At 53.3% G+C, this 17,043-nt stretch overlaps 1 protein-coding gene across 1 annotated transcript; it reads left to right on the forward strand.

The window, feature by feature from the left end:
- The first annotated feature begins 471 nt into the window (after nt 1–471).
- CHRNA10 (cholinergic receptor nicotinic alpha 10 subunit) lies at nt 472–10,744 on the forward strand. The gene is made up of 5 exons (XM_067568300.1): nt 472–541; nt 6,342–6,487; nt 6,948–7,102; nt 8,110–8,642; nt 10,110–10,744. The coding sequence occupies exons 1-5, from the start codon at nt 472–474 to the stop codon at nt 10,742–10,744; spliced, it is 1,539 nt and encodes a 512-aa protein (XP_067424401.1).
- The last annotated feature ends 6,299 nt before the right edge of the window (nt 10,745–17,043 follow it).

Consider the following 17,043-nt stretch of genomic DNA (forward strand, 5'->3'; position numbering starts at 1 on the left):
TTCTCTTACCTTTTCTGGTGGGGGGGGGCCTTGCCCCCTCCGTTTATGAATTTCCTCGTCTTGTTCTACGGTGCTTGGCTTTCCTGAATTTCCATCCAGAGGCAATAAGCGTCTTCCTCCCTTGACGTCAAACTACCCAGAGCTCTTTCGAAAAAGCCCAGCGGAGGAGCTGTAAATACCTGTGACTGTTGAAGAGGAGAAAGGATGGCATTACAGCCAGACCCCCCTCCCCCCCGCCACCGCGCTTGCCTCAGACTGCCAGCACCTGCAAGGATTCTCTATTCACGGCACTAGCAGCTGAGCTGCTCCCTTGTTCCTGCTTGGGAAAGAGTTCGGCAGATTGCTTTTTCCCGCCAGCGTCACAGACGAAACCAGTGTCTGAGGCGTCAACCTGATCCCTGCACCCGAGTGCCCTGGTGTTCCAAGGGCCCTTCCCCAAAGCACACTTTGGATAGCAGTGGGGGCGTGAGGATGGATCCAAGGACATGCCTCCACTCCTTCCTGCTCTCTCTGTGCTTCCTGGGACTCTGTGTGTTGCCAGGTAAGAATTCGTGAGCCTGTTTGCTTGTGAACACTTCTTTTAGGAAATCCTCTTTGCTCCCAAATGTTGGCTCTTTTCCAGCTTGCAAGCATTTAATATTAGCTGCCCTCAAGCTGGCATGGTGCATCTGCACAGCAGCCGGGAGGCTATCAGCTCCGTACAGAAATGATTTCAATGCAGCTTGCCACCGGTTTCAGAAATGTATCTTGGTGTGAGTGCCTGACCTAAAACAAGCTCCGCTTGATAAGCTGACGCTCCTCTGAGAAAACCACACTCTCAGCTTTCCCTGATGGGGTTGGTTTTATGCAATACACCACGTCGATATAGTCCCTGTTGGGTTAGTTTTACGCCCTTGGTTTTGCCATGAACTTCAGCCCCCCGCACCCCCCCCAGCGTCCTTGTTGGACGGCTGCCTTAGGAATCTGACATTTGAAAGTCAAACAGCAAAGCCCAGAATTAAATTGCAATTCAATCAGCTGTTTGAAAAGCACCTGCCCCTCGGAAACGCACCTCATTAGGAACTGGAAACGGCGTGTCTTGATCTGTAAGCGAACCTTGTGAGATGTCAATAGTTGCGCCTGCCAGCGAAACGCAATCCCTGGCATTAAACTTGCAAACACTCGAAAGGACAGAGCGCTGAGCCACTTCCTCCGGCCAGGAGCTTAAACCAAGAGGCAGAAGGATAAGGCACCTCATCGGCAAAGGATTCGCTCCAAAGTTGGGCCCTGGCCGCAGAATCGGGGTCAGAGCCCTCCCACCTTAGCCTGCGGCCACTGTCATTCAGACTAATGGGGGTCAGGCTTATCTGACGTGCTGCATCACCCCCCAACAGCCCGTCTTCATGTCCAGCGATATGCTGAAGGGGAGCTGGGGGGGGGGTCCTTTCTTTAAAATCCCACCCTGCCACTGAAGGTGGCAATGATTGGCAATGGGCAATGATTCCCCAGGGCATTCGTCTCCTTCTCCTTGGCCGAGGAGACTTCCCCTCGCGCCCCGCCAAGGGGGTGATGCGCACAATCTGAAGAGCAAATAGCGCTGCCTTGGGAATGTGCCGGTCCACCTCAAAGAGCACGCTAACCGTGTCCCGGGGAGGTGCCCACCCTTTGGGGATTGTTGACCACTGTGCCGTATGGGCCACCGCAGTCACATTTCAGCCACCGCGACCGAGATCAGGGCCCCACTGCGCCAGGTGCTGCACGTGCGCATGCTGAGACGCGACCTCCGCTCTGAAGTGCTTACAACCAGAGGGGCGGGAGAGGGGGAGTACTAGTTTTCCCACTGTGTAGACAGGGCATGGCGAGATCCAGAGACTTGCCCACGGTCACACACGCAGTCTGTGGCAGGACTGGGAACTCAACTTGGATCTGCTGAGCCCTGGGTCAGAGATTTAACCCCTGTGAGAGGCCTTCCCCTTTGGTGTAGTTCTCAGGAACACAGGATAAATATTTTCTGTGTGTGACTCTTAACCTAAGCTGTTTCTGCAGTGTGCAGAAATACGGTCAGAGCTTTTTTAATCATGTGAGAGCCTTTTCCCTGTGGGCCTCACCCTGCCCTAGACCTTTGGGGCTGCCAGAACCCAGTGGGAGCAGCGCGCTGTGTCGGAAGGCCAGCCGCGGTGGGTCGCGTTAGCAAACGTGGTTGGCGGGGACCCGGCTGTGGGGTTTTTCCCATTGCTGTGCAAGCAGCAGAGGACCCAGCAGCTCCTTTGTCAAATGAGGTCGCATCTCTGCTGGGTTGAGAGCCCATCTGTGTTCAAAGGTGAAAGCAAATCAACAGCCCAGCCTGACCCCTGTGCTAAACGCATCCTCGGCACATGGGGTTAATCACAGCGGGAGGGGGACAATGTAAATGGGAAGCTCCAGACAGACATTGGGTGGGGGAGGGGGCAGACCACATGAGCGGAGGGAGCAATGTGATAGCTGCAAATGGTGCGGTTTCATGACTTTTCTAGGTGGGTTTACGGGGGAGTGGGGTGAGCTAAATGGAAGGGGAGGGGGACAGGGCAGGGGAGACGTGAGGACGTGTTCTTCACTTGTCGGACTCATGGATGATGTCCGGAAGCAATGCCTTACACGTGGGCCATTTGCTCTACCGTTTACTTCTTGCCGGGCCTTGGGATTTGATATTTGGAGTCTGTATTCGATCGGCTCCACAGCTGGGGAATTGGGACAGAAAATTAGAAGTCCAAAATTAACGGCCAAGCTGACGGCAGCTGGGAACTGTGTATTCATCCAAGCTGTGTGGCAGGCACAGCTAGGATCGCAATAAAAACCATCTCATCAACCCTCCGAATAGCATGCATACACGTGATCATTGCAAGGAACTGTAGGGACACTTTTTTTTGTTTTTGTTTTTGTTTTGTTCTAAAATCTACCTAGGAAACAAAGGCTCAGGCACTCTCGGCATTATTTTTGGTTGGCGCAGGGTGAAACGTTCCTTTTGAAACGCTGGGTTTAATTGGAAAATAACGTGGCGGGGGGCGGGACACATTTCCATTTCTCAGGGGAAGCTGTCCTGCCATTCGGAGTCCGTTGGGTGCCCTGTTGGGCTGCTAATGATGGGAAAGGCAGGCCCTGTACCTGTCTGAACGAGGGGCTGCTGATGTCTGCCTGCCTTCGCAGAGAGCTCTGGGAGAGCCAGGTGAGACGCGCTGGATAGTGGCTTATCGGAGGGATAAGCAGCCAAGCTGCCGGGACCCTCCTCGTGCCTTAGGCAGTGGAGCTGGAGTGGCCCTGGAACGCAAGCTGGGGTTCGGGTCTAAACCGAATGGTCTGAGACCCCCCAGCCGGCCTCAGCCCTCCAACTCGTTGGCCCAGCTGGTCCGCAGGTGGCGCTGGCTCCGATCTGGCAGAGCGGCAGGACAGCAGCCAAGGTTCTGTGAGCTGGGACAGGTGACGGCACGGCCGGAGCGATGCTGGCTGGGGCCCAGTGGGGGTCCGAGCGCCTTCTCTTCTTGGGCGGCTGCACTTCTCCCTTGCTGCTGCAGCAGCTCTTCGTCGCCTCTGTGCCGTAGGAAACGGAGCCCTGGGGAGCTGGGCTTGCTTCTCCCGAATGCTACGGGGCACCCAGAAGCCGGCCCCAGCATCCCCAAGTCACTGCTGTGAACTTTGTCTGAGACTCTTCTCTGGAAGCGGCCTCAGCTGCCCTGGAGAGAGGATCTAGCTTGTCTGGGGGGTGGGGGAGCACAAGCCCCACACCATCCGGGGTCCAGGCCCTGACTCCGGCAGCTCTGAGTCAGCGAAGTGGAGAAGGGGCGTTGTCGAACAGGCTTGAATCTGGGTAAACGGCCCAGCTCCACCTCCTTTCCCCGGACGAGAACACGGGCAGCAGGGCAGGTAAAGAGGTTCACAGCCTTTCACCTCTCGGTGGCTTAGGCCTTGAGAGACCCAGGCTCCGTTCCCTGCTCCTCCACAGACTTCCTGTGTGACCCTGGGTGAGTCACTTGGCCTCTCTCTGTGCCTCAGTTTCCCATCTGTGATCCTAACACTTCCCTGCCTCACAGGGGTGCTGGGGCTATGAGATTGACGGGTCGAGGACAGGTCAGGCGGGGTTGAGCCAGGATTTGATTAGATGGACAATCACGTTCCCATACACAGCGCGTTAGGGCACGGCCCTTCGTTTGGCTGGGCTGTTCTGGGCGAGGTATTCACACTGGCAGATGTGCCCGCAGTCCAGGGCCTGTTTCATAATGTGGCTCTGGGGCTTTAACCATCCAAGGCCAGGAGCCTGAGAACGACAGACAGTACGGACGGGGCACAGGATGGAACAGAAAAAACTTTCCCTAGGGGACTCTCAGATCCACCGCTTCTCAGCTGGCAGCGCTGAGCCGCAGTTCTTCAAGTGCCTCTCTCATTTTCTGCCCATCTTTCCAATCTTCCCCAGGCTCGGGGGGTTATTTCTCTCTCCTCACTGCTGCTGGCACCTCCCGCGAGGCCAATCCATAAACTCAAATCTACAACCAGCCTTCGCACCAGCCATTCCCACTGGTCACCTCCCCAGAATATGGCGCATCATTGCCCATTATCCAGGGGCCCTCAGCCTGTTTTCAACACACCTGATGCTGGTCTCGTCTATTAAAAAAAATACCGAGGCGGGCAGATTTCGACGTGCACTTTGTGTCAAGGGCTTTGCCGTAACTGGGACACACTTGGCCAGATGCTCAGCTGGGGTCGGTCCCTGCAGCTCCGCTGACTTCAACAGAGCTATGCCAGCGTAAAGCAGCTGAGGAATATTGCCCGTTGCCTCTGCTCTGCCCCTTAAATCCAGTAATTTTCTTCAAGGCATTTGTGTGTCTGGCACGATCGCCCCTTAGTGCTGTTTACTGCCCCAGGCTCTGTTCTTTTCTGGACAGTCAGTGATTTCTCTTGCTAAGATTTCCATCACTTTGCTAGGGAGAGAGGCTAGAGCGACAGGATGGTCCCTGGGCGGCTCACGCCGTTCTACTTGCTGTAGTGCCGGCAGCGCTTTCTCTCCTCTTGTCTCGGGGGCTGTCATGTTCTGGGGTGCGATCCAGACTGTCACCACCTGCACCTTCACATGCTCTGCGGCTGGAGCGCCCTGTCTCGACGCGCCCCACCAGGATACAGCTTGCTTGTCACATCCAGGCCCCACTCCCTGGTCTCCACCAGCCTTGGTTACCGCTAGACAAGGGACCCCAACACACCCTCCAGGCCTGAATGCCCCCCAAACCCGTCTGCCCTGAAATTTTGTCCAGCTGTCTCCTGGACCACTCAGAAGAGTAATGAAGGTGTGTTGCTCCTTTAAAGAGACAAAAGCACAGCTGCTCATTGCTTTGAGTGGAGTTAATAATCAGCTTCCAGTCAACCACAGCACGGGGCTGATTTTAGAATAAAAGGAAACCAAGTTTCTTTAATCCCCAGGAGAGAGGTTTGAAGCGAGTTCACGCGCAAGGGATAAAGTCCGAAACGGTTGCAAAAGTGAAACACGCTTTCTAGCGACTCAGACTGAACAAAAAAGACCGCCCACAAAGTGTCCTCTTAGGCAAAAGATCCCTTGGGGTTCTTTGCCCCTCTCTTGTATAGTCCCGTCAACTGTTGAAGTGTTTCCTTCTCAGAGGTCCTTGACCCTGCTATGAGGAAAAGTGCCAGGGCATCTGATGGGGAAGATTCCATGCTAGTTTCTTCTCTGCCGGTGCTTTCTTCACTGCAAACTGATCTGTCCCTGCAGCCTCTGCTATGCCAATGACGGGCCATTTGCCTGTGATTACCACTTGTCTGCGATTGTACCTGGATGGAGGAGTCGGCCTTTTCCTTTGTCTGGAAGCAACTTTTCCCCCACTCCCCGGACTTGTCTGGCTCAAACATGTCTTAGTTCCATATTTCCTTCACGTTTGTACAGTCCTCTGGGTGTTCGCCGTACACGGACCACACAGGAATATTCGTGGTTTTCCAGTGCTACTTTACAAGACCCCAGTTGTATACAGATGGGTGTGGGTGAGCTGGTCAGGCCAGCTGATGCTCATTACCTGTTCCCAGTGAGCCCCTTGTCCACTGACACTGGGATGCTCTGGGTCACAGTGATCATAGAATCAGAGAAGATGAGGGTTGGAAGGGACCTCAGGAGGTATCTAGTCCAACTCCCTGCTCAAAGAAGGACCAACCTCAGCTAAATCATCCCAGCCAGGGCTTTGTCAAGCCACAGCTTAAAAACCTCTAATCCCTGGCAGTAGCTCTGTGTGTCTCTCTGCATGCACAGGGGTTTGCATGCACAGTGTATCGGTCCCTTTGCTGCCCTGTTCCCCTCCAGCTTTGCTGTGTGGCTTTTTTATCTGTTTATTTAGGCCTCTTGGGGGCGCAGGGGAAATTCGCCTACAAGCTGCTCGGCGATTTGTTTGCCAATTACTCCAATGCTCTGCGGCCGGTGGAGGACACAGACCGGGCGCTGAACGTCACCCTGCAGATCACCCTCTCCCAGATCATCGACATGGTAAGTCTGGGAAACGCGGGCCAGTCCTCCTAACCGCGCCAGCCACGTGAGACGTGGGCCACAGAGCCCGTGGTCTGCAGGTTCAAGGATGAACAACGGGGGCTGAGAAGGTCACTCCAAATGGACAGGGGGCTTGATCCCCTGACACGGCAGGCTTGCTGGCGTAGTCTGACTCCAAGCCCCCGACCCTGCACCTGAGCAGCCCCATGGATTTCCCTGGCGTTATCCTCGTGCTGACAGCGAAACACGTGTCACCATGGGCGAGGTCAGGGTCTGAGTCCCTCGTGACGGCTGCTTCATGCTGGGAGAGCGCACCGCAAATGCACTGCTCTCTACAGCGGGGGGCACTATCTGATTGCAAAACCAGCTGCTGTTAAACAGCTGCCATCTCCCCCCCTCCCCAGAGGTGGCTGCATTTCACACACACCGGTGAGCCCTCCGACCTCTCGCCTTGTTCCAGGACGAGAGGAACCAGATCCTGACGGCCTATCTGTGGATCCGGCAGGTGTGGGTGGATGCCTACCTGAGCTGGGAGAAGGACGCCTATGACGGGATCGATACCATCCGTATCCCTAGCAGTTACGTCTGGAGACCTGACATCGTCCTGTATAACAAGTAGGTATTGCACTGCGTCGCTTCCGGAGAGCCCAGGCCCCTGAGCCACGGGGCGGCTGTCCGTTGGTTGGAGGGGACGTCACGGATGTGCCTCTTTGAAGGCTGCAGCCCCTGGAGGGCGACGGGGTCATGGGTTCAATCCGGAAGAGGGGCCCCCGTGCGCACGTTAGCAGGCCGAAGAGGGTAGGAGTTCTGAGGCCGCGCAGTGGCCCTGCCTACGGGCGGCCCTGCGGCCTGGGGTGTGTAACAGCCTCTGACTCGTGCAGCCGCCCCTTCAAGGGCCGTGCAGACGTAGCGGGCAAAGATCTCCCCGGCATGTTCTGCCGCTGGCTGGCCTCGTCCGCTCGGCTCTCGTCCCACCTGCTCCCCGGGGCGGTGCAGGGCGAGAGGCATCCGATGGCCGGGGCCTGACCGTGCCCAGCTACGGCTGAGCTGATGTGCACGCGGGCAGGGGCAGTCCCCTCCCGCTGTCAGAGCGGCTGAGCCTAGCGCGGGAGGCCGAGCTCCGGCCCCCGGGGGGGAGAATGGGAGGGAAGCCCAGGGAAGGGCACCACGTTGCTGTTTAAAGACGGGTGCCGATGACCAGGAGGCCCGGAACCGGACCTTGCTTTTTCTTGTGTCTTTGCAGAGTCCGGGTGGCTATTTACTGGGGTGTCCCTAGAGCCAGAGTTTCAGAGCTCATTTGTGTACAAACAAAATCCAGGCCAACAGGCCCCTGCCCCTGCCAGCTTCTCACAAGTCAGTGAGTGATCCAGCGACCCTACAAAAACAACAGGCCAGTACGAGACCGAGCGACCCTATAACAACACACCTGTCTTGGCCCCTAGTGCTCATGTGGGGCCCTACAATAACAACCCAGTGTGCTATGTCTAGCATTCATGAACAACCCTACGAGAATGAGCCCTTGCGCACGGCAGAGCGGGGAGGGTTAAGGCAGAGCTGTGCCGTCTTGCCTCACGTATGTAATGGCCCCCTTACCCCCCCGTCTTCATTCCCTGTCCCTCCAGCGCTGACGACCAGTTCACGGGCTCCATGGAGACCAACGTGGTGATCCGCTACGACGGGCAGGTGATGTGGGACTCCCCAGCCATCACGAAGAGCTCCTGCAAGGTGGACGTCTCCTACTTCCCCTTCGACGGGCAGCAGTGCCGCCTCACCTTCGGCTCATGGACCTACAATGGCAACCAGATTGACATCCTGAACGGGCTGGCCTCGGGCGACCTGACGGACTTCGTGGAGAATGTGGAGTGGAAGGTGCTGGGCATGCCGGCCAAGCGAAACGTCATCACCTACGGCTGCTGCTCGGAGCCCTACCCCGACATCACCTACACGCTGCTGCTCAAGCGACGCGCCTCCTTCTACATCTTCAACCTGCTCCTCCCCTGCGTCATGATCTCCTTCCTGGCCCCGCTGGGCTTCTACCTCCCAGCCGACTCCGGGGAGAAGGTCTCCTTGGGGGTGACGGTCCTGCTGGCGCTCACCGTCTTCCAGCTGCTGGTGGCAGAGAGCATGCCACCTTCCGAGAACGTGCCGCTGATCGGTGAGTAGCTGCCTATGCCGGCACGGAAACCTCTATCCCCTCTGCCAGTGCAGCAGCAGGGGGGACGCTTTACACCACACCGCCACTAATGTGCTTCGATGCAGCGATATCCTCCAGGGGTACGGTCCATTCCAGTCCTCCGCCTCTTGACTAAAACCGTCCGCAAGAGGCTCTCTCCGTCACTTGCAGTCCTAAAGACAAGACCAGACGTCTCTCTAGTAGATAGGCTGTAGCTCCATCAAAACTTACAGGCTAGATACAGAAATCGAGTGAGATCTCTGGCCTGTGTTACACAGCACAGACTGGATCATCTCAATGGCCCGTTCTGCCCTTGGAATCCATTAACTTTACCAAACACAGACCCTATCTGGAGTCAGTTTTCCATGCTTGATCTCACCCCAAAGATACATTTTTTTTTAATGTCTGAGCCAAATCTGCTCGGCTTTTTTTTTTTTTTTTGGAATTTATTTTGAGCCGGTGGAGTGGGGGTGTTTCTCCCTCCACCCCCATGTTTCATTTAGAAATCTTGTGCTCAGACACCTACATTAAAACCAAATGAAACCAGAAGCTTCAAAATTGCTCATTGAGATCAACAACTCAACCCAAGCATGAGCCTCCTTGAAAGTGGACAATTTCTTTCATCGACAGTAGCGTTTTTCAATATGGTATGATGTTTTAGGGGACGAATATATATATATTTTTTATTATTATTATTTTTTTGCACAAAGCTTTTGTTAAAGTTATCACAGTTCAGGCTGCAATTACCATTTTGAAATGCTTGTAACCTTACAAATTCTGCAGTGACTTTTCTCTAAGATTTTGATTTTTTTAAATCTTGATCTCCGAAATGTTTGTTGTGCGTTTAAAGTTCTAAACTCTTGCTGCTGGCGCGTGCATCCTTAATGGAGATGACCCAGACAACTGCAGATTTAAGGAGAGCTTGGTCTTGGAGAGAGGTAGGTAGGTGGGTAGCCTCCAGTTGGTTGGGTTGATTTCGGGGGAGGTTGGTTTAGCTGGGCTGCCTACGGGAGATCTCAGTCAAACCTTGGCTGTGTTTTGTAGATTTCAGGAACATCTTAGAAACACAAATCAAGTCAAATCTGCAGGCCAGGTCCCAAGATGCAGTGTGGTTGCTTTGCACCACACTGACACCAGATTCTGGACCTAGAGCTGATAAGCCAGCCATTATAGGACGATCTTGGTGCAAGGGGCTCTCCGATGGGTCCTACACCAGCCTCTGGTCTGCTGTTGGTGGCTGGAGGAAAGAGGCCACTCCTGGGACTATAACAACCCGCTTCTTCCTCATAGCTAGAGGAGTTGTTCTTTAGCTTCAGTGGTCGGGGCTTGGGCTTTCGGTGTTGAAAGTCCAGCGTCTGATGGCCCTTGATGAGCAGCGGGGTCTGTGCACACAGCCATGAGTCCCCCCCTGCCCAGGTCAGTCACCACCCCCCCCTTCTTGTGTTCTAGGGAAATATTACATCGCCACCATGACCATGATCACGGCCTCCACCGCGCTCACCATATTCATCATGAACATTCACCACTGCGGCCCGGGGGCCAAGCCCGTGCCCAAGTGGGCCAAGAAGTTCATCCTGCAGTACATGGCCCGGCTGTTCTTTGTCTACGAGGTGGGGCAGAGCTGCAAGAGTCCCAGGCGGCAGCCCAAGGTCCGGCGGGTGAACGGCAGGGCCTCCACGGAGGAGCACGAAGGCCAAGTACAGGAGGAGAACTCGGACCCGAAGTGCCGGGAGAAGGCGCCGCAGCAGGAGACGCTGCCGCAAAGGCTCGACGGCTCCTCTGAGCAGCAGGGCTGGAGAGAGACGGGGAAATGTACGGACCTGGAGCACGGGCAAGGGGGCGGGAAGGAGGAGGAGGAGGGGCAGCAGCACCAGCTCTGGGCTAAGAGCCCGTGCCTGTGCCACCACGACAGCCTCCTGCGGAACGTGGAGTACATCGCCAACTGCTTCCGGGATCAGAAGGCGTCTCAGAGGCGGGCCGGGGAGTGGAAGAAAGTGGCCAAGGTCATGGACCGCATCTTCATGTGGATCTTCTTCCTCATGGTCTTCTTCATGAGCGCGCTCATCCTGGGCCAAGCCATCTGAAGGGCCTCAGGCCTGCGACACCCCCACGGGGAGTGAGGGCCTTTTCCTGTGTGGGTCTCTCGCCCTGTCTTAGCTGCGGGGGCACAGCCACCGCCACACAGTCAGGGCAGCCTGGGCCGGTCCCACCCTGGGCTGCGGCGGAAGCCATCGCACATATTCTAGTTCTGTCCTGAATTTAAAAACGATGCTTTGGCGGACCATAAGACTAAGACAAATGTTCCCAGGATTTTTTGTTTTGTTAAATTCCTGTTTTAGATTTAAGCAAGTAGGCCTGACCCTCCACTACGCTGCACCTTGTGCGAAGTGAGTGTAAGACGCTGCCAGTCTGATCTGGTAGCACTTTACACAAGTGTAACTAAGAATATAAAAATGGCCATACGGGATCAAACCAAGGGTCCATCTAGTCCAGTGTCCTGTCTTCTGACAGTGGCCAATAGCCATTGAGGGACCTGTCCTCCATGAACTTATCTCGTTCTTTTTTGAACCCACTTATTGCTTTTGGCATTCACAACATCCCAGGCTGACAGTGCGTCGTGTGAAGAACTACTTCCTTTTGTTTGTTTTCAACCTCCTGCCTATTAATTTCATCGGGTGACCCCTGGTTCTCGTGTTATATCACAGGGGTGTCAAAGTTATCTAGCCACAAGGGCCATTTAAGACCATATTGTTCACTCGGCGGGCAGCACTGTAACAGATATATATATATTAAAGGGGCGGCACCATGGTGGAGCTCTCACTTACTCACTTTCCATACCCGCTTAATACTGTATTTTATTATTGATAATAAAATGAAAAAAACTAAGTATTTTACTTTCAGTTGAAATATCTACGAATAGAAAACAGATTCCAGAGTACATAATGCATTACCACGTTTCAACTAAAATCAAGTTTTACTGGGTGAAAATGCCAATTAAATTGACCTTTTATGACTTCTGCTCAGAAACTTGACACTTCTTCTCCCATGCCGGGGTGGGCCGGCAGCGCTCTGGGGGCTGGGAGTGGAGCGCTCTGGCTGGTGGCGCTGTGGGAACTGGGGCAAACTGGCCAGCCTGGGGTGGGGCAGACCGGTGCTGGGTGCTGCGCGGGCTGGTGGTGCTGGGGGCACCCATGGGTCGCATGTTTGATACCCCTGGTCTATCATATCCCCTCTTAGGTGCCTCTTTTCCAAGCTGAACAGTCCCAGTCTTTTATTCTCTCTTCATATGGAAACTGTTCCATACCCCTGGTTAGTTCTGTTGCCCTTCTTTGTACCTTTTCCAATTCTAATATATTTTATTTGAGATGTGGCTACCAGAACTGCATGCAGTGTTTAAGGTGTGAGCGTACTGTGGATTTATATAGTGGCATTATTATATTCTGGTTCCTAACTGTGACATTCCCCCCTGCAATCTGCACTGGTGTGTAGCTGTGTCACCCCAACCCCTCACTCCTGGGACCCGACTTACTCTGCTTTGCTGTGTGGACCACCCACTCCTGGGTTGGCCCATGCTCAACCTCCTGTGAGTAATTCATCCCTGGCCCAGTGAAGGAGTGCGCTGGCCAGCCTCTCATGGGATTGACCCCCAGAAAACACCCCCAGTCCCAGATGCAACCCAGGGAAATGCCGTCTTGCAGGGTTCAGTGCTGCACACTGCACCCTGCAAGCTTATTTACATTTGTCCGTCAATTTATCAAAGAAATTGATATGCAACAGCTCCGTCACTCTAAGTGAGGTCTCTGCACACACTCAGTCCACATGCACTGCTTTAGATAAAACAAGCACATAAATTTAGTGACTACAGCAAGATTCTAATGACCATTAATCAGATTAATATGAATCAAGAGATTAGATCACCATTAGCTGAAAGGTAACTCGCATCCTAAACTAGACTTAATACTTCAGTAGCTTTTCAGTCCATGATGTCAGCTTACCCACAAGCTGGCTACGATGCCTTTTGCAGCCAGCCCTCCCCCGCCTCACTCCCCGTAGGCAGTTTCAATGTCCTTGGTGTTGCTATGTAGATGGATTCCAAGGGAGAGCTCCAGAGACAAAGATGCCTCTCTCTCTTAACAAGTTTACTCAGTCTCCTGGACACCCCCTGGGGTCAGGTGATCGGCCATGTCCGGCAATGGGCATGATTTCTTCCACTTGTGACAAATGAGCATCGCTTTATCAGGTGCTCAAGCCAGCCCATTGTTCCTGTATTCATGCCTCTGCGAGACATGGACCCTCCGCTTTGTCTTTGTCTGCATCTATTCAAGCCAGGTGAGGGACACATTTGGGGATATGATACAGCAGAGTTTCATATCTGTACACACGTCTGACATGGCAGGAAACATGCTACCATAACAATAATGTTCAGAATGCCATGAGCATTTCAAAAACACCTTACCTGACATGCTTTGCATTAGACAATACACAGTCACACTGTAGGGGTGAACATGAATGATACACAAATCACACTATAAGGGTGAACATGGGGTATGGCATATCACACTAACATTGGTAGCTTTTTTGACTGCCACTGCATAATCTGAGCGGATGTTTTCAGAGATCTGTCCATGATGACACCAAGATCTCTTTCTTGAGTGGTAACAGCTAATTATGACCCCATAATTTGTATGTTTAGTTGGTATTATGTTTTTCAGTATGCATTACTTTTCATTCATCAACATAAAATATCTGCCATTTTTGTCGCCTGGCTTTCCAGTTTAGTGAGATCCCTTTGTACCTTTTCACAGTTAGTTTTGGACTTAACTATCGTGAGTAATTTTGTATCATCTGCAAATTTTGCCACCTCACTGTTCACCCCCTTTTTCCAGAACATTTATGAATATGTTGAACAGTACTGGCCACACTACAGATCCTTGGGGGACCCCGCTAGGTTCCTGTCTTTTAACCAGTTTGAGAAGACCTTCCCTCTTGTTCCATGACTGCTTACTTTGCTTAAGAACCTTTGGTGTGGAACCTTGTCAAAGACTTTCTGAAAGTCCAAATGCACTCTGTTGTTCACATGCTTGTTGACCCCGTCAAAGAATTCTAATAGATTGGTGAGGCATGATTTTCCTTTTACAAAATCTGTGTTGACTCTTCTCCAACATATCATGTTTAACTATGTGCCTGATAATTCTATTCCTTACTCTAGTTTCAATCAGTTTGCCTGGTACTGAAGTTAGGCTTACCGGGCAGCAAATGCCAGGATTGACTCTGCATCCTTTTTTTTAAAAGTCAGTGTCACATTAGCGATCCACCAGTGATCTGGTACAGAGGCTGATTTAAGCGATAGGTTTCATACCGCTAGTTAGAAGTTCTGCAATTTCATATCCGAGTTCCTTCAGAACTCTTGGGTGAATCCTTTTTGGTCCTGGTGACTTATTACTGTTTAATTGATCAATTTGTTCCAAAACCTCCTTTATCCACACCTCAGTCTGGGACAGTTCCTCAGATTTGTCACCTAAAAAAGAATGACTGTGGTGTGGGACTCTCCCTCACATCCTCTGTTGTGAAGACATATGCAAAGAATTAATTTAGAATTAATTTAGCTTCTCTGCAATGGCCCTATCTTCCTTGATGCTTCTTTAGCAAATTGATTGTCGAGTGGCCCCATTGATTGTTTGGCAGGCTTCCTGCTTCTGATGTACTTACAAAAACAACAGCATTTTTTTGTAATCGTTTGCTGTGTACTACTCAAATTCTTTTTTCACCTGCCTAATTATACTTCTACATTTGACTTGCCAGAGTTTATGCTCCTTTCAATTTTCATAGAATCATAGAATCATAGAGTTGGAAGGGACCTCAGGAGGTGTCTAGTCCAACCCCCTGCTCAAAACAGGACCAACCCCAACTAAACCATCCCAGCCAGAGCTTTTTCAAGCCGCAGCTTAAAAACCTCTAAGGGTGGAGAATCCACCACCTCCCTAGGTAACCCATTCCAGCGCTTCACCACCCGCCTAGGGAAAAAGTTTTCTCAGTAGAATTTGATTTCCAATTTTTGAAGGATTTCTTTTTGGCTTTAAGCATCTATTTTACTCTATTTACCCATGGTGGCATTTTTTTGGTCCTCTTACCATTTTTTTTAAAATTTGGGATATACGTATAGACAGAGCCTGTATTATGATGTTTTAAAATAGTTTCCATGCAGCTTGCAGGCATTTCACTCTTGTGATTGTTCCCTTTAATTTCCCATTTAATTAGCTTCCTCGTTTTTGTGGGACCAGTGTACTGAGAGTCCATGAAAGTCTCATCGATACACTGCTCTGTCTTGCTTAGCTCCTCCAAGTGACACAAGGTGTGAGGTAGCGGAGAACCAGGACCATAGACTTTCTCCTGCAACATTTGCGACCCCAGACATCGCAGCCCTGGGCCAGTTCATTAGGACAAGGGAACGAAATAGCCGAGAGTGTGATTAGGAACAAAAATAACATTTGCATGGACAAAAAAAAATGTAGATTAATTTGTGTCATCTGTAACAGAGCCCAGGGACTTTGCGGTGCTGTTCTTGATGGTGTTGCTTTACTGCACCCCAATATGTAATCTCTCTCTCTCTCTCTCACTCACACACACACACACACACTCTCTCTCTCTCTCTCTCTCTCACACACACACACACTCTCTCTCTCTCTCTCTCTCTCTCTCTCTCTCACACACACACACACACACACACACACACTCTCTCTCTCTCTCTCTCTCTCTCACACACACACACGCTCACACTCTCTCTCTCTCTCACACACAGAGCTGCATTAAAAGACCATTATAAAGTTGCAAACCTGAAAACCCAGATTAGGGTTGTCCCTTCAACTTTAGGATTTATCTACACTTGAAAGTGAATTTGGATTAATATGGGTAGAATTTCCCCCCAAATAATTCCTCGAGCAGAGCGTTTAGGGGAAATGCTATAGCCGGGTTACACAGGAGGTCAGGCTAGATGCTCACAAGGATCCTGTCTAGCCTTTGGATCTAGGGATCTTAGAAATCAGGGTGTGAGTGTAAAGCAAAACAGCTGTCCTGGAACAGCTCCCCATGCAGACACTTAGTCCAGGATAAACAGGCATTCCTGCTCCCGTTTCAGCTAACGCACGGTGACAGGCGGCTGCGCCAGGCTGAGCACGGGGCAGCTCATGGCACACGCGGCTGAGACCCTGCAGGGCTGGGAAAGAACATTTCCGACCTCGCCAGCCGCGGGGAGCTGCGCTCGGCTCCCGGACGCCTGGGTTCCCTTCCCAGCCCGGCCGAGGAAGCCAGGCACAGCAGGGGCGGAGGGGAGCTGCTGCTGCTCCTCCTCTGTCATTGCCGGGCTGGCTCCTTCTCCTGGGCGGAGATGGGGCAGGGGCCCCGGCTTTGCTCCCCGCCGGCTGGGGCATTGTCAGGTGAGCGCAGGGATAGGGGAGCCCGGGGGGGGTGAACCGGGCGTGCCAGGGCCGCCTGCAGCCGGATCCGCGGTTCCGGGAGCGGCTGGCCCATGCCCGGCTCGGGGCGGGACAGACCGGGGGAGTGGCGGGGAGGGGAAGGAAAAGGGAGAGCGAGGAGCAGGAGTGAAGGGGAAAGAGGGAAGAAAAGCGGAGCCGCCCAGCCACGGGACAGATCCCAGAGCAGGGCTCGAACCTGCAGCCCCAGAGAAGGCAGGCCAGCTGGGCCGAGGTACCGCCAAGGCTGGGCTAGGCGGGGGGGTCCCTTGAGTGGGAGGAGCCCTGCTGGATTGGCCCCTAGGTGTGATGATGGGGTGTGGTCCCCCTGGCTGGGGTGCTGCAGGGGAGTCCAGGGGGTCTCAGGACCACACACGTGCACCCCCGGGTCAGCCCCCGCCCTGCGTTCTCTGTTTGGGCCAATGCAGGTTTCCCCGGGCACACGGTCCATGCACCAGGCAAGGCTGCGCTCCTGTGTCCGGGAGGGACGTGGCGCAGACGTGGCCTGGCCCAGCGGGGATGGGCAAGAAAATGTGGATGAGGCTTTATCCAGCCAAGGGGAGCTGGTCCAGTGAGCTGAGCGGGGGTTGGGTTTCAGCCCTCGGGGTACCACCCCCCCGCACTGCCCCTTCTTTGGAGGGAGCGACCCAGGCTGCCGCGTCCGCCAACCGTCCCTGACTGTGAGCAGCTCCGTTTCTAGACACCAGCGTGGAGCCCTTTGGGTCGTGTTCTGAGCCCCCCTGCGGCGTGGGTAGATCAGAGGCGCCTCGAGTCTCCTGTGCTTTAAAATGGGGCACCTGAAAAACGAGGGCACCCGCAACGACTTTCCGCTTTGGAAAACGTGGCCTCTTGCGGCTCCGGGCCTCAGTTTCCCCATCTGTATCACAAGGATAGTGCTGCCACCTGCCCGCTTT

This window comes from Emydura macquarii, unplaced genomic scaffold, assembly GCF_026122565.2.
Source record: "Emydura macquarii macquarii isolate MOO-44397 ecotype Brisbane River unplaced genomic scaffold, CSIRO-AGI_Emac_v2 contig_2865, whole genome shotgun sequence".
NCBI lineage: Eukaryota > Metazoa > Chordata > Testudines > Chelidae > Emydura > Emydura macquarii.